The sequence below is a fragment of the Anarrhichthys ocellatus genome, unplaced genomic scaffold, assembly GCF_004355925.1.
Source record: "Anarrhichthys ocellatus isolate YVR2014 unplaced genomic scaffold, GSC_Weel_1.0 scaffold58, whole genome shotgun sequence".
Taxonomy (NCBI): Eukaryota; Metazoa; Chordata; class Actinopteri; order Perciformes; family Anarhichadidae; genus Anarrhichthys; species Anarrhichthys ocellatus.
In genome coordinates this window covers 1,806,529-1,828,537 of record NW_022280088.1, presented here as the reverse complement: position 1 = coordinate 1,828,537, position 22,009 = coordinate 1,806,529, and the positions used below count along the sequence as shown (strand labels likewise).

Sequence of the window (22,009 nt, the reverse complement as noted above, 5' to 3'; positions counted from 1 at the left end):
ATCTTTAAGTCCAAGTGGAATTTGTGCCAAATCTGAAAAAAATGAGCTCAAGGCTTTCCCGAGATACCATAACAATGAGACGAAAGTGAGGTCACTTTAACCTAAAAAAAAATCGTATCACTTCATCGAGTCCAGGTGGACGTTTGTGCCACATTTTAAGAAATTCCTGAGATACACAAGACTGGATGGACCGACAACACGAAAACATGCCTCCAGCAATGGCACAAAATGTCTCTCCCCAAAGAATAAAAGATAAAAAATAAACAGTTTTGCAAGAAAGTATTTATTTGGTACAGCTGAGAAATAAATAAACTGTACTTGTAACCTCAGCACAAAACTGCACCTTTACCCTTTTCAATATCGTCATGAAAAAACACACAAAACAAACTAGACCAAAAAGAATAATATGGCTCGAAATGTTAAATAGGCCTTAACGTGATTAAATGTGTAGAAATCATAATGAATTCAAAACTAAATCTTTTGTCAAACCACTGAGATGTGGCTCCGTTTCATACAAGAAAATTGAAAATGTATGAAAGTTAATGTGAAATGTTGTCGAAGGACATGGAATTAATTTGAAAAACAAGCTTCTTTAAATGGTGACACCAGTGTTCCAAATATTTACCCCTAAAAACTGAAATGCATTTTTTACAAATGATGGTATGCAGCTTTATCCTGCAACCTGTGGCACTAACATCTGAAAGTCTAGGATGGAGGAACTGCATGTACAGTTTAGTAACATTTTACTTCCCATGGACTGTTAAAAGAAAACAGAAAAAGGCACACAAAGTCCATCAAGCAGTATGATTCCCAACAGGCCAATAACTAAATTGTGCACTAAAACGGTGTATCAGTCCTTAATAGGAATGCAGTGAATTACAATGACAGAGTTATGAGGCACAATATTCTGCAAACAAATAGACCTTTCAGCAGATGCACTATTTACAGGTTTGATGAGTATATTAAATACCAACTTAAATAGATAGACCAACACATCAACTAGACTGGTAGATAAAGAGTCAATATAAGTCACTTTTGTAAAAGCATCTTTATAGAATTTGTTTTCTGCAGCTCCTAAGAATAAAAAACTGATAGAAATGTCTTCACCTTCTTGAACATGAAGCAGTCAGACTTAATGGCAGTTTATGGCATGAGCAAGTCAGATTTCCCCTTTCTGTTTTTAACCCTTACTCTTAGGATAGCAGGGAATCGTTAGTGGTACAGCTACTAGAAGAAGCGGGGACAATACATACTTCAAAATGAGATTCATTATCCAAGATTGTCACTGACAAACGAATGGATGACAAATCCCTTTAACTAACAATGGGGCCCTGGTCATGTGCTTTAAATGATTGTTACCTTTCTGACAGTACTCCTCGATCCCAGTTTACATCTTAATTTGGGCATAGAGTTCATCAATTTGCTCTCTAAAGTAGCTCCGGATCTCAGTCCTCTTGGCCTTCAGGGTGGGTGTCAGCAGGCCGTTCTGGACAGAAAACTGCTCAGGATGCAAAGCAATATCTCGCACCTGCAGAGACAGAAAAGAAAGAGCAAAAGCAGACTGAATAAGACGAAATACAAAAACAAATATTAAAAGTTGCATTTAAATTAGTTTCTGTTGCCAGACCAAATGCAGTTGAATGGAAAATTCAGAACTTGAAGGTATTTTATTTCAATAAAGTCAAACATGGCAACAATCACCTGCTCAAAAGACTTGAGTCCTGCATCTTTGCCCAACCTCAGGATGTCCTCCAGAATGGCATTCTTCACATCCTAAAAAAACGGTCAGAAAAAAAGTTAACACGTGTAACGCGTGTGTGGCTGTTTGAGCTGCAGATAGTAATAATGACTCCCACCTTGTCTTTGCACAGTTCAGAGTAGGAGCCTTCAATCCCTTTTTTCTTGATCCACATGGGCAAAAAGTCTGGATCAGGTACCACTATCCCCACCAGACATGCCTGAAAAATATAACATGGATAACACAAATTGCACCATATTAGAAACTGTATTGTGCATCATCACAATATCTGATATTTAGCGCTACACCAGTTTCACAATAATTACTTACCTTTAAGCTTTCACCGTAAACGAATACCTGGGCCACTGGATCGCTGAGACTATACGTCGTTTCTATCTTCTCGGGGGCAATGTATTCTCCTTGTGCCAGCTTGAAAATGTGCTTCTTTCTATCAATGATCTTCAGAGTGCCACTCTGCGACAAAACCAGGAGAGAAACACAAACTGAAATTATGGTTGCAACTGATGCTATGCAACCCGGCGTAATACATCTACCCATATAAATAATCATAGATCAATAGCGCTCCGTCAGCCTGTTCCACTTACAGGAAGCCATTTCCCAATGTCTCCGGTGTGCAGCCATCCATCATCGTCGATTGCCTCTGCAGTTTTCTCAGGATCTTTCAGGTATCCCTGGAATACATTTGGTCCTTTGACACACACCTAAAAGGTGACAACATTGATGAAAATCACATTTCTTTGAAAGCTTGAATTTGGCACATTTGCAGACGATATCATATTTGTATACATGTTACATTGGGACTTTTTCTACAAAGTCTTTTTTAATAACAGACTTAAATAATATGACTTTTTTTTACGTTTCATGACAATTTCTATGGTATGTTTTTGATGAAATATGTTATGCTATAACTTTTTTTATGCCATTGAGTTTTTATGATTGATTTGAATGGCATACTATACAATCATTTTTGTTTGGCATACTATTGTATGACTAATGATATTTTTTACAACATGACTTAATCATATTTGTATGGCTTTCTGTACTAGAACTTTTCATGACATACTATGAAAATGTTATTCATGGCATTCTATATTCAGGGTCCCGCACATTGTCTTAAAAGGCCTTGAATTCAATCCTTCCAAAAACAAGGACTTAATTACTCTAAAAATGCATTTTTATTAAATGTTTTATGACATACTATGACTTAATTCATTTTTCAATGGTGGCATACTTTAGCATGAATTTTGAATTCATTTTCAAAGAATTATGGCACACTATACTTTGACTTATTTTATAACACGACAAACTTTTATGATGTTTTTTTTATGAACATCATCTTTTTAAATGGCATTTTTAAACATTTTTACTTTTTGTAACATTAGTATGACATTTATGACATACCACACTACGACTTTTTTGATGTAATGTATGACATACTACACTTTAAATTGAATTTTTTATGACTTTTTACATAGTATACTTTGACTTTTTAATGCATGTTTGAATGACTTTTTATGACATTTTTAATGTTTTTAATGTCATACATCGTCATCATTTGTTAGCGTGCCAACTTTAGCATGTAGGCTCTTAACATACTGGAAGATTAACTTCATTAACTTTCATGTGTTACTTGTGTTTATCATCATTCGATTTACCTTCTGTGTATTCCTCTCCAGTCATACGAGTATTCTAACCCTCATTACACTGCAATAAAAGATTCATCATAAAGGGTTCCCCCATTTCTTTTCATTAAATTTGCCGAACATGCAGCTACTCTTCAGAGACAGAAAACGTAGACATGGAGTTGTTTTAGAATAAGCTACACTGACCGTGTTCATCGTAATGAAAATACTGTATGACACCCCAAATGCAACAGTGTGGCTCATTTTATGTGCTTCTAGTAGTTGTTGATATGGCATTGAGGCATGCGTTTTACAGTACTGGCTAGTTTCACTGTTGGTTTTTGGAATATTTGTTATTTTTATAATAATCATAATATATAAAAATAATACTAGCCTTTAAGTATCTCTACTTAAAAAGTAAATAAATACATTTCCCTGTGTAACTTTATGTATTTAATTGTTACTGAAAAAGCACTCTTCACCTCTCCTTCTCCATTGGCTGCCAGGTAGTTCATTTCTGTCACATCCACCAGTTTGATAGCATTGCAGGGCAGAGGAGGCCCAACGTGACCTGCAGACACAAAATAGTCACAGTTCAGTTTCATGGTTCAAAGACAGAACTGTTTCAATTGCACTCATAAGCTGTAATTACATGAAACCCGACAAGCGTCTTTACCTGCTGTCCAGTCCCCGGGCATTGACATGGAGCACCCAGCTGTACATTCAGTCTGGCCGTAGCCTTCATAAAACTGTGGAGTGCAGAGCAAGTTTTTAGTGACATTTCATGCAAACATCACCAAACAATAAATGAGTTGGGCGGGTGGATGTGGCTCACCTGGCAGCCTAGTGCAGCTCGTAGAAACGTCAGGATGGTTGCAGACACTGGCGCTGCCCCTGTGATGATGAGTCTGACACGACCGCCAAGGCTCGCCTGCAAAGTGTGACATAAACGGGAAGAACATCATTTTTCATACATTATAAAACCCACTGATTACTCAATTAGTAAAATTACTGTAAGGAACTTATGTGGTCAGTGTTTATCTGACCTTTAAAAAAAAAAATAGGTATTTATTATTTTGTTTACGTACCTGTTAACAGCAGACCAAGCCTCTTTCAAAGCCAAATATGCATGATATCTTGGTAATATCAGGCAGATATATTTCTTAATCAAGTGGAAGAAGTAAGCTTTAGTTGAACAAAAACACAAGATGCCATGTTTACCTGCACTTTTTTGAAGATGAGTCTGTCCCACATGCTGTCCTTTCTGACCACACCACTTTTAAGCTCTGCCTCCTTCCTACTGAAAGCGAAATCGAGCAGCCATCTCTTCAGCGGCGTGTTGGCTTGACTAAATACCTGCGAGTTATTGAGACAAGCTTTATTTTAAATCACTACATTTGATAAACATTAACCAAGGCAGCAGACCAGAGAAAAGAGACGAGTAAACTAGTAAGTAAATTAATTGAATAATAAAAAAAAACTATAGTCAGAGAAGGATGCTCTTGAAAAAAATAAGAACTAGTGAAACAGGTGGCTCTTCTCCTCATTATGACTTTTGTAGACATGAGTAAGATTACATGAACTCTGACCTTATCAAACATGCGGTTGAGGAGACGTGGCACCACAGGGAAAACTGTTGGCTGCAGCGTTTTCAAATCGTCCATCAAAAGTCGAATGTCTCCTTGGAAATAGCCGATTCGAGCCCCGTGGATGAGGATGACACCCTGATGACAAGAGAGCTGCTTATTCCTCGTTGTTGCAAGTTACATCAGTGTGACAATTTAACCACAGGGGGGCAGTGTTGTTTAACCACATTTAACTACAAGGGGGCAGTGTTGTTGAGAACATTTCACTAAATATCCAGTGTGCGTTATTTGAACCCACTGCAGTATTTTCCAGAAGCTGTTACTGGCCGTGCTATTAAGTTACTTTGCGGGTCAAGGATGTCAAGGACATCTATTGATCACAAATTCCTCAAAACAACTAAGGAGGACATGAATTTGACCAACACACACGTTGCATTTTTTGGTGTCACTGCCTAACACCACACAGTTTCTCACTTTCTCGGCTGCAGGTCATTTGATGCCTTACTTTGAGGATAATAAACATGCTTTCTTGTTAAACCATACTTATTATTTCACTGTGCAACACATCTGAAGGAAAGCAACTCCAACACATACCTGTACAACTCTCTCAAACATGTGAGCTAGAGGGAGGTAGGATACATGAATATCATGGAGGTTCAGCATGCAGTGTATCTGCGGAGGACACACAAAACAAAACACATGCATGTATGCAGGCCAAGCATGGCGAACTGTACCTCCACCACTCTCTCAAACATGTGGGCCAAAGGGAGAAAGGAGATTTGCACATCTTTATTGCTGGGCTTCAGTGTGCTCTGGACGACAACATACACAGGGGGAGGGAGGAGGAGGAGGGAGGGAGGAGCAGACACGAGGGGAGAACAGATGAACAGAGGCGAGACGGACAAGAAATAATAAAAAGGGGTCAAAGAGGGTCAACCTGAGTCAGACAGGATTTGAGATTTTAAGCAAGATTTTATCAAAAAGCTCAACGTTTACAATTTATGTAATCCAAATCTCATGAATGCAAGGATGTAGCTTTGGTTTCAGAAGTTGGGGCAGCGCTGTTCAGTCAAAGGTGTAATAGAACGGGCAGGATGCCATTTCCAGCATATTTTACATGTGTCTAGCAAATAATAAATTATGACGACATTGTGTCTTGTGCTTTCCAAGATAATGGCAGTACAACAAAAATGCGGTGTAAATTGCTGCATTATTTATGCACTACTCCTCAAAATCACATTTTGTTTCTTTGATGGAGAAGACAGTATTTGCGTTGTTACTAGACAGACTACTGTCCTTTACGGCCTAATCTTTGATAATCAGTTCTAGGGGAATATCAACTGTAAGAAAAAACATACAGTAGACTAAATAATTTGTATGCATGCAGAGGAGGGCAGAGGTACTTTTTTCAGCTCTGAGTAGTGTCTGCAGTCTCACTCTCAGGCTGTGACTGAAAACAATAATTTTAAAAAATGAGGGGGGAACACCAGTGAAAATGACGTTGTGTATTCATGAAAATAAGATAAATCTAAAGGAATAATTCAGAATTAACACCACCAGAAGCATCCACCTTAAAAAGAAGAGGACTTAAAATCAAAGATACATTAGACAATGCCCTTTATCTTAAGATGCAATACTTAAATGATTCCAAGTCGAGTTGGTGTGTTTGTTTACCTCAGTCATTCTAATGAAAGCTGAAGTGTTGGAGATTACATTCCCATGAGTAAGCATTGCACCTTTTGGGTTTCCTGAAACCAAAGCGATGATCATGATTATACATGAGGGAAAAAAAAAGACATTTCCAAAAGATTAACGTAAACAAGTTGTGTAATTACCTGTGGTACCGGATGTAAAGCAGATAAGTGCAAGGTCCTCTGGTGTAGGGGGCTGTAATCAGATCACAGATCAACACTTAAGCGTTTAAAGCTTGAATTGCTATTGCATTTGAAATGTGCAAGAGGATACATTTTAGTTGAGTGCCAAACATAATCTTCCTGCTGATTACAACTGAATTATTTAAGTTTCTAGTTGTAGTAATATAGTGCGAATTAACAGCGTTTTTGTCATGTAATCAACAGGTCACTCACCACTGGTGTCTGGAGGTTGGCTTTACCCAAGGCCTGGAAGAAATTCAAAAGGTCATATAGTGAGATATAGCATGTCTGTAGGAAGGACTGATGACAATCATGGCTGAAACACACAGGGCCTAATTCCTACTGTAGTTATAACCAGAACAACAGGAGACACAGATCATTTGCCTGAACATCTGCTGACAGTTGGTGCTCAGCAGATAGATGATGTAATAATGAACACAATGAAGATCAACTTGTTCTTCTCACCTCAAACTCTTTCAAACTCAGAATATCAATGCCACACTCTTGTCCACGCATCACCAGCTCACTGTCAAACGGCTCAATGAGCACAATCGTCTTCACTGCTCTCCTTTTCTCACCGACACAGTCCAAAATCACCTGAGCCTTTTCGGGTATGTCGCAGATCACTGTTGAGATGGCAGCTGGAGAACAAACGTCACCAGATTAACCACTCAGTTTGTGTCAGTATCAACGATAGCGCTGCAGGCGGTGTGTGGTTAGCGCTTGAAGGTGAACTTTTGTGTACCTCTGTGGATAATGTAGGCGATGGCTTCGGTGCCAAGTGTGTCATACAATGGAACAGCCACCATGGAGTATGTGTAACAGGCCAGCTCTGAAATGGTCCACTAAGCGACAAAAAAAAACAAAAAAAAAAAACAGATCAACATTACTAATTGAAAAAACTTTTGGGAAGGAAATTACTTCATAACAGCTACAGAAAGTGCAGGTAAAAGCTGGATATTGAGTAACATTTTGCCTTTGCTTTTTAAACTACCGTTTCCATGATCAAGAATTAACTTGAATAAATGTCAATAGAGATGTGGGAAGCATTTCAGAGGTGTGGATGTCACGCATTAAATTGTGGTTCCAAAACATAAAATCGGACACTACTCAGGTCATTACTCTCATCCAGCAGTAAATGTTAACATTTTCTTCCCAATACATGATGGCAACATTACAAAATGGTGAACTAAAGGCTGATCTACACAGTGAACAATCAAACAGACAATATATCTTTGACTAAAAAAAAACAACAAAAAAACTGTGCAACACAAGTGCATAAGAAGATGATGCCATTTGTTGTACCTCTGGCCTGTTCTGGGAAAAGATGCCGATAAACTTGTCTCCTGTAGGAGAGTGTCCTCTGTGAAGGAGAGCAGAGCCGATGTGCTCCGCTCTGTCCATCACCTGTGCAAAAACAAAACAAAGGTCTGTTTTTTGTTTTTTTTATACCTATTGAGACTTGGCTAGTTGTGTATTGTGGAACAGTTCAAATGTTATTATTTCCACGTCTGTGGTCCACGTGTCACCTCATTATAAGACTGCCACTCGTACGGCTGGTTTGGTTTCCTTGATCCTAGACATGGTCCGTCATCTTCGAAAGAAAATGCTCACTTTTATCTACATTCACCGGAAAAATGTGATCATATGTAACCGATACAGGAGATACACTCACTTGATACTCTGAGCCCCCGTTGGAACACCTGGTACATTGTGCGTGCATCGCTGTAGTAGTGTGTCATGGGCTCATCGCTGTCGTTCAGTACCGACCTTCTTGCAAGTTCTCCACCCTACGAGAAAAAAAACACAATGTGAGAAGATGGAGAGCACAGATATATTTCGTGGTACACCTGCACTCAAGATGACCTGGTAATCTGTGATATGTTGCTAACACAAACATGGATCCTGCATCATGAAATGACAGTGAACAGAGGGACAACACTTGTTGGTGTGTAAGCCATGTGCACTTCAGAGTCAGCAGAGATCTATGTTAGTAATTTAGTTTCTCTTTATAAGACTCAACTAGTTCCTAGTGAAGGCAAGTTGAAAATATTACATCAGAAAACTAACAAAGTTCTTTATTTTCACCTTCCTCTGTTGCAAACTTTTGTCTTCGTTTTAAAAAACGCACTGTTGCAATTTCAACTTCACATGAAAGTTTTACGTCTACTGACTTAATCATGAGACAAACGGTTTGCAAAAACATAATAACTAACAAGTCTCCTGAAATATTTAAAATTGGTTGGGATTATGTTACTACTTTCTAATGAGGCAACCTTTGTGAGAAGTTTACGTGGCAACTAATGGCTTTATTAATGGTTATTACATTTTTTACTAATGCGTTATAGATCAATTAATAGCCATTGATACTGTGAGAAGGACCACTGGGTTGCTAGGTGAAACATTGATTTCCCTTATTTAAATGAATAAATGTTATAAAAAACATTAATAAATACTCATTTTCTAATACACTATTAAGTGTGTGTTTATGCTAATGAGTTATTAATGAAGGGTTTTTAAATCCATCAGGTTTGCGGATGTAAATTAGATGATCAACAGCCCATAAACTACAGAACTAGCTGCTGGAGGAGGTTAAACATCAACCAAAGGGATTTTTCCCCAAAATGGCAACCCAGAAGTTGATGGCTTGAATTAAGCTTTGCTAAATAATGTATAAACCATAAATTACGTGATTTGTTACAGCTAATAAACGCCAGGGGGCCTTATGAGAAAGATGTATTGGAGTGATAAATAACAAATATCAATGAAGTCCACTTTACCAGCACGGCCAACATTTAACTAGCCTAAGATGAACTTTTTAGCACTCAAAGTGTGACAAGTAGTGACAATGTCAAAGCTCGTAATTTAAAGAACTTCAGCTGTGTTTAAAGTTATCATTCCTGAATGAGGTCTGCTGACTGGTCGGATCATTCTTCAGTTATTCCTCTAACTCACAGGATTACAAGACAGTGGATAGACAGTTATGTTTTCTGTGCTGTAGGATCCACATCGCATTTATTCATATCGGGACATTTGATATTAGCAGAGGAAAAGAAAAGAGATCGCTTACTGGCATTTCCACTGACTGCAGGCCGAGGTCACAGGGTGGTTTGAGGGCTTTCGGCCGGGTGGCGAACCAGTAGGTAGTGATGGCGGCGAAGGCACCCATCCCCATGAGCGCATTGGTGGGCAAGCCGCGCATGTAATGCCGAAGATCCTCCAGCTCGGGAAATCGCAGCTGTCTCAGGACTTCCTGAGCCTGCATGACTGTTCTGCACGGACCCTGCAGGGAAAAAGAGACATAATTACATTAGGAAACTTTCATTCTGCTCTTTTTCTGCGTGTGTGCCTCTGTTCCAGTTAAGCTCAGACATATCTTTGTAAAATATGTTTTATTTGAAAAAAAAAATAATCAGATTACCATCCATGATGAGCGTTTATTTTACTTTAAGATTTTAGAAAAACGTTTTAAAATGTTTCTTCTTTCAAAAGGAAATTGTCTACAATGCAGTTCTTTCAGGATGCAGTGACACAGCAGGCAGTAATATTTGGTCCGTTTTTAATCAATGAGTCTCTTGTTTTAGAGACAATCACAGAGCAACATCACAACCCGCTCACACAGAAGAGGAATAGTGGTCCCATTCAGAGTAAAAGGCAATTCACTACAGTCCGTGTCAACGCGGTCACAAATGCATGCTATTCTGAATACATTTTTTTTAAATAACTATTCATACGTTACTTGGGATCTAGGATATTGTGATGGGTATTTTTAATGTTTTTGTCTGATGTTATATGGATTTTCAAGAAGAAATTAGCCGATTAAACTATAATGAAAACGTCAGTTGCAGCACTTACATTTAATAATAAGACGGAGGACGTTGGAGCTATAAGGTATGCGTCTCTTCACCACAAGGACTTCACCTTTTTCTGAACTATTACCTTCCAGGTGTCAAACATATCAACAGCTGCCACAGATTTGAAAGAGTCCTCAATTAGCCACGTGTCGAAAAGTGATCCAAAGTCACATCGTTTTGTAGAATATTTCTTATTTTACACTTTAATTTCTTCCCGTCACTGTCAAGCAAAGTTAAACATAATACAGAACTGTTATGAATACATCTCTGGCATGATCACGTACTAATAACAGAAACATACAGTATGGACCCAAAATAAAGCTTCAAGGACAGATCGATAGTGAATCATGTAGGACAGGGTGATACAGCAGCAGTATACAACACTTATTGTAAGCCACTTTGGATAAAAGTGTCTGCTAAATGACTAATGTGGTGTTCAGCCCTGAGATTCAGTGATGATCCACAACTTAGTGTTATTGATTATTTGGAATATTTCAATTATATCACGTGTTTAGTAGCTCAAATCTTCAGATTTGAGGGTTTCGTGTCATTAGGCCCTTCCAACAGCAGAAACCTTAGCTGTAAAGATCTTAACACTATGTGATCAGAAATCTCTTGAGTTGATTTTAATTTGTTTGTACATTAGTCTTTCTTAAAATCTTAAGTTTGATGCACTTTATTTTCCGTTATCAGGAGAATCAAATTTTTACCTCCTCATTCCATGTTCAGCTTTTGTTGCATTTCTTCCTTTAAAAGTATTCCAACTTCATTAGATATGTGATACATAAAGATGATCAGTAACGGGAATTATTTAGAGCACAAAATGAAATACTCGTATCAATTTGTTGTTTAAGAGAACAAGAAATGTCCGTCCTTAAATGAGGAAATTACCTGTTTCTTTGAGCTGTCTTTAGGTCTAAAATGCCCAAAAACTAAAAAAAATAAAGATTATTTTTAAAGAAACTTCTAACAGAAAAATGCTGCCGAAAGTACCTTTATGTTTGCCACTGCTCTTACTTCCCATTCAACAGCTTTTGAAACAAAGACACAGAATGGAAATACGACGCCACACACATCTTCCGATCACAAGCCTCCATGAGTTATAAGGACACGAGCACAGACGCTGTACAATGAACGCTACTCTACTGCGTCTGAGGGGAAGTGAGGCTTTCTGGTCTGGACGTTTGAGAAATGAACGCACTGGGCTGAAAGCACATTTAACTGGATATATGGCTCCGTTCCACTAAATTCTAATAGAAAAGTCAAATGATTCTAATTACGTTAATTAAGTTGATGCTTAGACGAGCTTTTGGCAGGAAAGACAAATTTAAACTCAACTTCTATTAGGACCTATCTCACCTGCAGGTATTTTTCAAATATCACATCTGAATATGGAAATACATCAATATCAATATTTAACGTGGCTTTATGTACATCATGATGAACTCATTTGACTTCTAGATTAGATGGCAACAGCCCTGTATGTAAATGAACCGCCGCCACGTACGGTAGGTAACAATTGACTTCTCACCTACTTCTATTATTACCACTGATCTCATGGCAACTGAGACCAGTGCCAACTGGGACAACGTATTGTAGACAAGCTACTTTTCTTTTATTTACTTTTTATGACAATTTAAATGCAGAAAATTGTTGAATGTGCTCGAGGATCAAAAGAGATGAATGATGATCTCTTTCATGTATATATTCAAATACCAAAACAAAGAGCACCGGCAAGATTCATTCAAGCTGTTCAGTTTTATTTGTGCTCTATACATTTTTTTACAATAAAACAAAAATTCAATATAAAACCTTAACAAATACTACACTACAGTAAGTCTTACAGGTGTTCCTGTTAGCCACTATGATGATCACACCACGTCTGTGACAGCAAATCAAATGTAGCTAAATTCATTTTCAAAAACTTTAATATTGATTGTTGACAAATGAAGATAGAATAAATCTCTATACTCACAGTCCCACAGTGTGTGTGTGTGTATATGAAGATTCGTACAGACAGTGTCCAAAGGCGGAGCGGTGCAGCTATCTGACCGGCACTTTGCTGCAGCAGTTGCTATTAGAAGGACTCACACCGACCTCTAATAGACCTCTGAGGTTCTCACAACTATGAATAGCAGAAACACGCCCCTCTCAAACACAAAGGCGTGAGGCAAAGCTGCCCACTCACTGGAGCGATACTCAAGCAGCAGGTTGATTTAAACCCACAGTTTGAGCTTTTCGTCCTTGTGAAAACACAACTGATATAAGAGTGGATTACAAGTGGTTATCAGGCGTGCAAAAGACAGTATAAAAAAAAAAAGGTAATGCCAGTCACAAATTCAAGCAGAATTACAACTTAACTGATCGACGATCCGAGTGACTGAAACATTTCGAGCAATGTTTATTCAAGACTGAAGGACCAATGTCTAATCATACATTATCTGGACACAGTCTGTGTGCAATTCTTGTGTTGCCGAGCGTCCAAACAGGTGAAACATGTCAAACAAAGAATTACATGCTTATTACAAGAAGGCTTTTGTGTTCTACATAATAGATATGTTGACAAAATCTGTTTTCTATAACTGATACCCCAGAGTATGTGAGCATTAAAGCCCAGACACACAAACCTGAGCATATGAGCAGATTCCTTTGAGTCTAAGATGAATAATATAAGTTAATATTTCCAGTTTATTTACTACAGTTGAGAGACAATCTACATCTTATGTTCCTGCATTTTCAACTGAGACAAATGGAAACGGTGGGTTGAATGTGAAGACATTTCCTGCTGAAGTTTCATCAACTGACTGTAACAAGCAAAATACACATGGATGTAACAGTAATGTACAATGCTAAAACATGGTGGTAGTATGGATACAATCCTATTCTAAATCGTGTCATGGTATGCAATTGTATGTCATGAGATCAATACAGACAATAGATAATACCTGGGTTTTATGGATACAATAAAAAGAGAAAATAGTTTTATTAATACTGCCAATTACATTCCTGATAAATCAAGATATTTCATCACATTGATGCTAAATTGTCATATTGCCCGCCCCAACTGAAATCAACAAATAGATTATTCAAAACTGATCATCAAATTACAATTTGGTTACAAACAGCTTCATGAACATAATGTTTCTGTTTGATATGAACAAAACTTGAAAGCTGCCACTGTCTATTATCATTATCAAATAACTAACTTTTGAAAAAATGCTATCATAACTGTGCAGAGGCCATGGAGGAGTCTTCAAATGTCTCGTTTGGTCTGAACACAAGTCCAAAACACAAAAGGTGTTCAGTTTGTTGTTATAAGAGAAGCAGCAAATCCTGCCATGTGTAAAGCTGAAACCTGAGAATGTGAAGCCCCTCCCCCTGTTTTGTTGGTATTTGTCCTGATGATTCTTATTTATTTTAATAAAGACTAAATCATTTATCAAGAGTAATTGATAGATGACGCAATAATTAAAATAGGGTTAAGGTTCAGCTCATGTGCGTGTTTTCCTGTCAGATGGCCAACAGCAGACGTAAGCCATTGATCGCATGCTTGAGAGAGAGAGTTGTTGAAGTCAAAAGGTAATGCAACAACCCCCCACCCCACCTCTGCTCTCCATACTTGGACTGGGAAGATGACAAGCCAATGGCAGAGCCAGCTCGCCGGTCACCCCACACACACACACACACACACACACACACACACAAGACATTGGAAAAAAAGAGGGGGAGAGGGCAGCTGGTTCATTTGACACATAACAGAACACCAAGACTGCAGCTTGAGAGTAGACTACAGCTGTAATTTTAAAACCACAGCCAGGAAGTTACAAAGAGACAAACCACGTGGTTGGCGAGTCACACTTGATGTTCTGAGAAATGTTCAAGTTCCTCTTTGTGGGACGGCACACAGACAAAGAAAGACCACTCGGTTTGGGTTAGGTTAAATGATTCAAGCTCATTATTACAACCTTAACATTTGAGGATTCAACACGCGGAGCCTTTAAACACACTTAACTCAATCCCATATTGGCAAGACGGTCACTTCCGAATCAGCTATCTTTCAGCTGTTACATGAATCGGCACAAATTTGTGTACGTCATGCGCAGCTGAAGTATTTAGATTAATCGATTCATGGGGGCTGACGTAAGAGAGATACTCGACATTTATAGGGTTTGGAGGGTGGTGTCTTTCAAATCCAAGAACACAAGCGCACAAATCTCAGAAATGTGTTTTATGAGCATGTCTGGCAAGCTAGCTTACAACCTCTATTAGTAAGTTACTTCCAAGGCTCAGGAGCTCATCAGAGCGCTCATGTTACACGTCTTCCACATGAACCGTCAACTGGTGAGGATGCTGACTTTTTGCCTGGGACCTTTAGCTTAGCATCTATCAAGAGCATCTATTTGAAAACCGACTGTCATCGTTGACGAGCTATCCAGAAACAAGTCAACCTGATGTTTTTAACCAACTCACTGGGCTAACGTGATCCTAATTACTTGCGGGCAAATGTGAAATTTTATCAGGCAAAATCAAAAAGTTGCTGGATAGAAATGAGACACTGCTTTTTGTTTGAATACAAGGACCTATTGAAAAGAACTAATCATTTCAAGAGGAACATCTTGTAATCTACGAGATGCGTTTCGCAAAAGGAAAGGTTGACAGTTGTAGCGGCAGTAACTTAGGGGAGAGCAGGGTTAATTGAAAAGATTACCCAATTTTTGTGTTATGCGATATAAGTAAATAGAGTAGTTCTGTGATTTGGAATATAACTGCAGAGGATCAGCAGGTATAAAACATGGATGGATGATACTTTGCACGTGTCTCAGCCCGAGCATGAAATAAAACTTTACCAAACCATTTTTTTTTAAATTAGTAAATGTTTCTCTCGTCGATGAAGGCTACAGTGTCTTCCATTTAGACACAGACTGGACATTTTTCAAATTTAAACAATATATCTGACTTGTTTTAACAACATCCCATGTTAGAGGAAGAAATGAGTCTTGTTTGAACAAGATGATATAGACACATACAGTACACATTTTGATAAAACAAGATGTTGTTATAGCAAGCAAAGTGTCTTGTGAACCAAATAATTTAGTGTGCAGTGAAAGGGATCTTATTAATGAGAAACTGGGTACTTTTTTAAAATTAGGATGGCCATCTGTTGCCATAGCAGGTTAGAGAATGACAAAATGAATCAATATTTGTAACCTTGATGTCATGGACATCTATAAAACAATGTCTTCTCCACATCCTTGTTGTATGTAAAGTGTGAATTGTCTGCCTAATACAGCTCTCTAAGAAGTACACATCTTTAAACCTGAAACCAAATGTGTTCAGGAAATTACCACATACAGTGTTTCACTATTGATTCCGTTGTAAAGACACAAACTGTTCCAGATGAAATTCATGGGCTTTTTACTTATTGGATCTTGATGCTGGATCTGCTTCAGTCCAGCTCATTCATTATTTTTTTAATCTTGTGCACAAGATAAAAAAAAGAATACCTTTTGGGACATTAGGGGCTCCATGAGCACGTCTTGAGGGAAACAATCTAAATAGAAGGATGAGTCAGAATACTCCTGTGTAAGAGCACTTAGGTTTACAGGTATAAAGCGTTAGAATGCTCCAAGGCAACTGATTTACTTTAGACACTATCGGTCTCAGTGCATGCATTTGTCACAGCGTGGCTACTGGAAGTTTGCTGAAGCTAATGTGACATCTTTCATCTGCTTCGCCCCTCTGACGGACTCACGTCCAGCCTCCTCCAGTCACGTTTGACCCCCAGTGTTAGGACACGAAGGCTGACCTTGCACAGGACAACCACGCTCGGGACTGCAGGTCTCGACTGTCCCGGTGAAATCGCACACTCCCAGTCAAATGTTCTCACAGCGGAGAAATGTAGGGGAGAGGGAGGGATTTGTGAAGTAGAACAAAGGTCACACACCCGTCAACGGCTACCAACACAGCATCAGGACAAATGACCTCAACGCTGCAGGTCAAAGAAATGACTGCGCACGAGTCAATCTGGGCAGAAACTCTAATTCAAAAGGTGAGATTTTTTTGGTTAGGAAACAAATGTTATGTTCAGATTAAAATGTGTTGGATGCATATCATTCCTGATTGAACATTTGCAAAAGCAGACTTCTTTTAATTACATTTGTTAGTTGCAGTCCTATACTTCTTAGCGTGTCACCACCAACTGTCAATCAGCAGGAGTATGCATCACTTCCTGGTTCGCATGAACAAACAGTGGGGACCCACTTGTAAAAAAAAAAAAGCTAGTGGTTAAAAACGAAACAGGTTACCTTTAAGCGCTTTGCTCTTCCACCGAGGTTTATTGACTTTGAATAAAACACTGCAGCACACTGTATTACTTAGTTTTTTCACATATATTTAAGGTTTTGCTTAAACTAAGCTGCAAGAATTATTTTCATCACAGATATATCTGATAGCTTTCTTGAATAATTGTCATTTAGTCTAGAAAATGTCAAAACCACATGTAGCTCAAACCTATACGACGTCGTATGTCTCAGACAACCGTCCAGATCTCCCACATATGCAGTCTACGATCACATAATGAAAGGGAAAGCAAATCCTCACAACTGAGGGGGAATGTTTGGCACTTTTGTTTGAAATACAACCAATTACCAAAATTCTTGCTGTTCTGTGAATAAGCTGATCGATTCATATTTTTTTCAGTAGCCATGCCAGATGAAAAGACATTCTCGAACAGACTTGGGATGAATGTCTGGCATCTTATTTTGATTTCTTATAACTGGCTGATATTTTCCAAGTTTCTTTGAAAAATCTTTTCGAAAAAGTAAATCATTCTTCTGTTAACGCTCCATGCAGGAGCATGCAAATTTGAGGTTGGTTCATTAATGCGGATCCTCATCTTGTTGCTCTCACATGATTCTTTTAAATTCACTTTCGTAGGTTATGACATCCGAGGTTTAGATCATAGACTGTATTGAAATACTGAGTCCAAGTCTCTATATGTTTCTGAAGGGGGGGAAAATCGATGAAGATTGACTCGCTCTCCATTTGAGGAACCAAAGTTTTGACTCTTCCGTGTTGGATTTAGTTTTCTGCACCGGAGGTTGCAGCTTGGTTGGGGTGACTTTTCTAATTCCTGCCCTAAGAAAAGGTCTCAAATCAGAGCCGCTATTGGTTGTTGCGTAAACACCAGACAGCTCAGCTATTTGCGTGCAAGATGAACCCCAAAACAGACTGATAGTGGTATTATCAAATGACCAGAGCAGAGTGACGACAGTCAGCTCCTGAATCACAAAACTACATATAGTGTCCCTCTCTGTTTGCAGTAATGAAAGCTCGTCCTGTCACTTTAGGATCATCCCATGTCTGTAGTTCAACTGCTCATGTGACTGCACAGCACGGCCAGAAGAGCATTACCTAGTGTTCAGAAAATGCTGTTTAAGAAGAGAGAAATCGACAAACACGAGCTGCATTCCACAGATTCCTGTTAGAGGATCTGCTTCAACATCCAGCACTTCACACTACAGCATGTTGGGGCACCGAAAACGTGTTTACAACACGTTACTGACCTTCATCTGTGACTTTCAGCGGGAGGAGTTATGATGGTTGACTTTACTTAGAGAGTAAGTAAATACATGTATGTTGATCAAAGGCAAATAAATCAGATCTTTGAATAAACTCCTACAGCTCAGGCAGACATTTGTTTCCATACTTCCTTGTGTGTGTGTTTGTATCTTGCTTACAATTGCTTACTTGAAAACTCAAATACTGGTACAACGGAATACAGTCATAGATCCAGAATGGCAGATTAAGTTGAAAATCCCACAATATATACCTCATAGTGACAATGTAACCTTGCCTAAATAAATGAATCCAAACTGCATGTTTCACTGTGACGTGTATACAAGTTTGCCAATAGTAATAATATTACTGGGAAAACTGGGAGCGGCCCAAAACCTGAAAAACCAGAGTTAGGCTATGAATTCTTCAGCTCGGTGTGCTTTCCAGACTCCCTCAAGAAAGTGTTGTAATGAGGAGTGGTTGGAGGTTACTGGGTCAGAGACACACACACACACACACATACATACATACATAGGGGATATGGCGGGGATGCAACTACATGCGCTTGATAATGGTCCCGTTGATCCTCTATAACCGTCGTGGTAATCACATTTCATTAACAATAGCGTCAATGTGCATGGCAGTTACACACAAAGTCGATGAGGCCGAGATTAAACCAAAAAAAAAAAGTTTCCAACCTAAGCATCTTCTCTCACGCGGTGTCTGATCAAATGCTTCGTGTCCATATGTCTTGTCGTTTCAAACGATCCGCTTCGGACGCACACGGAATATCTCAGCAATACCGACAGAACGGCTCAATAAGATAAACACATTATTCTGATGAAACACGATGATGACTGAGCAAGCTGTCGACGTAGACAGTGTGAGATATACGGAAATGAAGAGATGATGTGGAGAGAAGATATACAAAACGTGGCTTTCTATTTCAGGTCAACAATAAGGGAAGTGCGGGTTTTTTTCCCTCCCTGCGTGCTCGTAAAAACACCACATTTCAACAATCCTCCGTAAATAACATACAGGTTTGTGACTGAACGCAAATGTGCGCGTACATATTTGAGGGAGAAAGTGGGAAATGTTTGCACTGACCTGTGAGCACCAGCAGACCCGGAGACCGATCTTGAGTCTCTTGAGGAAGCGGCAGCTGCAGTCTACATTTTACTCAGCTGGTGCAGCTCTCAGCCAATCAGGAGCGGCCACACGTGTTGCATTTCCTAAAGTTTGAGAGGCGTGCTGTCATTGGTCCACTTTTTGTGACAATAACTGTACATATCTATCATACAGTAATATCAATTACAAATAATAATATGTATTACAACCACAGCAGGCAGCAACCCTGTAGAGCAGGGAATAAGTTACCTCACACATTCAGCGGTATACAAGTTAGTAAGTACACTTATTTAAGCGCTTTACTGATTTACAATCTTAATGTACTTATTCTTTACTTGTGTATTTTAATTGTATACTACTCTATACTGTAGCTGGTAAAGTTGGGACCAATTTTATTTACTTAACATACTAGTTAACTATGTTAAATATCATTATTTGTTGATTACATTTTGCAGTATTAATCTGAATTTGCAAAGCAACTAATTTATAAAATAAATGTAGTGGAATATAAAGATATACAATACCTCAAAGTATGTTACATGTAGTTACTTTTCACTCCTGTCTAGCTATATAAAGTAATTAAAACCAGCTAAATTCTAACAGTAAAATGCCATTAACATGCTGATGCATCGGTGTTAACAATAATAATAATAATAATAATGTCACGTATAAAAATACATCCGCACACAGGGGCCATTTTTCTGCATAATCAGTATTTTTACTTTTGATACTTTTTACTTCTACATTTGTACTTCAGTTGGATTTTGAATTGAATAAGAAAATACATTTTACTTGTAATGGACTATTTTTGCATTGTTGTATAGATAAATTAAAATTAACATTTTTTTTGCTGGTAAAAAGTCACATGTGGCCTCATCTTGCAGTGAAGCGCAGACAAACTGAGTTACTTCACACTCATTTGCACTAATAAACTATTAATGGCGTACAGTCAATATGTAGTGATAAAGCATAATCTGCAAATAAAAGAGAATCAATTAAAATAAAAATATATAGTATAATGGGCAACATAGAGTGGTCGTAACTTTCTGCATTACAGCACATGGATGAAAGGAAAAAAGTAATATGACAATGACGAAAAAGGAAAGAAAATATATATTTTGATATGTTGGTTTGGATTTGATTACAGACCACAGGTCTGAGTTTCCTCCTGCCTCTACAACAAAGTACATTCACTTAAGTACTTTATTCCATATATCATAATAATAATCAATATTTAATATTGAGATAATTGTACTTAACTTAGATATTTGTATGCTATATTATGCCACTAGATGGCCATATTGAAATTTTTAAACAAGATTTGTTTTGCAGAAATAGTAAATAAAGGATGATTCTTTGTTGAAGATTAAACAACTTGCAGGGTGGGAGTACATCTCCTTTTTCTAGAAAACTGTTTAATTTCATTTATTATTTTTATGACAAGGTAAATTCCTTCACCATCAGATTTCATCAGAGTTTTTGGCCTGACAGCATAGAGAGGGATGTCTTTTTTTCCCCCAAAACATTTTCTAGAAAAAAACAAACTACGTAAGTTATCAGTTACTGCTTATAGAAAATGAAGACAACATACTAAGACAGTTATTTTAATTAGAATTGAGTTCGATTTTAGTGTTTTTTGTGTGTGTGATAAGTTCATGAGCAGCTCCTGATTTCCAAATGAATTTCCTTAAAGAAGAAAAAAAGAAATCTTGCAGAAAATATCATTTAACAGCTACTATTATATATGAAATAGGCTTTTCTTTGACTTCAGTATTTCTAAAATCCTTGCTAAATGATTCTTGGATTACAATCATCATACAGTTATATAATAATATAATAGATTGTAGTTTCTATTTAAGGAAGACAAGAGTTTGTCAGAGTAGATCTTTTTCTGTAAAATATCTTCCAGTGAACGGACCACTGAAGTTCCCTCAATGTACCGCCAGAGGGAACTGTTTACCCACTTTCAACAGAGAGGATAATAGAGAGTTTTTTTAAAAACGCAATTTTAAAGAATAATGATCTTTTCAGACACAACACAATGGTGCAAATAGCCCCGCTAAATATAAGCTTATCATAAGTTATTGGGAAAACAGAGTTTTAATATTTTTTTTTAAATTAATTATTCTAATGTCTGGGTTGAGTTTATATTGTTCTTGTTCCTTTTTTCATCCCCCAAGATGCAAAAATCACTGTAACGTTCCTCTAAATCTAAAAGATTAAAGTGGTGAATAAATATATATATTATATTTTATCTTCTGCACGATCATTGTGATACTATTACTAAATATTGTTTGAGAGGAGAGGAATGCAATATACTTTTGCTCCCATGTTTAGACATTTAAAAAAGTAAATCTTCAGCTTCTGTTGCTGTTGTATTTGTTTTTCAAAAGGGCCTGTAGCCGCTGAACCATGTAGTGTGAACTCAGCTTAGATCATTTGGGGCTCAATGGGGACCGTGTGAACTGCTGCAGTTCAGGCGGAGGGTGGCGCACCAAGCTAAAGGATTGTGTCCGGGACCCTCTGAGGTCACCACGGGTCAGAGCGCAGCGCCTGACAACACCCACACACACACACCCACCCACACACACACACACACACACACACACACACACACACACACACACAC

At 38.1% G+C, this 22,009-nt stretch overlaps 1 protein-coding gene across 3 annotated transcripts; it reads right to left on the bottom strand.

The window, feature by feature from the left end:
• Window positions 1-20: 20 nt before the first annotated feature.
• On the bottom strand, window positions 21-19,438 carry acsl1a (acyl-CoA synthetase long chain family member 1a). Of its 3 annotated transcripts, none has more exons than XM_031871413.1 (21): window positions 19,360-19,438; window positions 9,912-10,124; window positions 8,517-8,631; window positions 8,371-8,435; window positions 8,147-8,248; window positions 7,587-7,686; window positions 7,307-7,482; window positions 7,055-7,087; window positions 6,803-6,854; window positions 6,642-6,715; window positions 5,562-5,639; window positions 4,971-5,105; window positions 4,603-4,737; window positions 4,217-4,312; window positions 4,058-4,130; window positions 3,864-3,952; window positions 2,344-2,460; window positions 2,069-2,212; window positions 1,857-1,958; window positions 1,702-1,773; window positions 21-1,528 (listed from the first exon to the last, which is right to left on the bottom strand). In XM_031871413.1, exons 2-21 carry the CDS (start codon window positions 10,104-10,106, stop codon window positions 1,388-1,390), a joined length of 2,094 nt encoding a protein of 697 aa, XP_031727273.1. In that variant the 5' UTR covers window positions 10,107-10,124; window positions 19,360-19,438; the 3' UTR covers window positions 21-1,387. The 3 variants fall into 3 exon arrangements, with proteins under 3 accessions (XP_031727273.1, XP_031727274.1, XP_031727272.1); XM_031871414.1 differs by lacking the exons at window positions 5,562-5,639; window positions 19,360-19,438 and adding exons at window positions 5,702-5,779; window positions 12,671-19,337; XM_031871412.1 differs by lacking the exon at window positions 19,360-19,438 and adding an exon at window positions 12,671-19,336.
• Between the last annotated feature and the right edge of the window lie 2,571 nt (window positions 19,439-22,009).

Bases quoted from the DNA above. Each gene is read 5' to 3' on its own strand.
- acsl1a (XM_031871413.1), bottom strand. From the start codon at position 10,106: ATGCAGGCTCAGGAAGTCCTGAGACAGCTGCGATTTCCCGAGCTGGAG. The intron at 5,106-5,561 runs GTATGTGTTGGA...TCTTGTCATCAG, and splicing joins TGTTTGAGAGAGTTGTACAG to GGTGTCATCCTCATCCACGG. The intron at 1,959-2,068 runs GTAAGTAATTAT...TATATTTTTCAG, and splicing joins TTTACGGTGAAAGCTTAAAG to GCATGTCTGGTGGGGATAGT.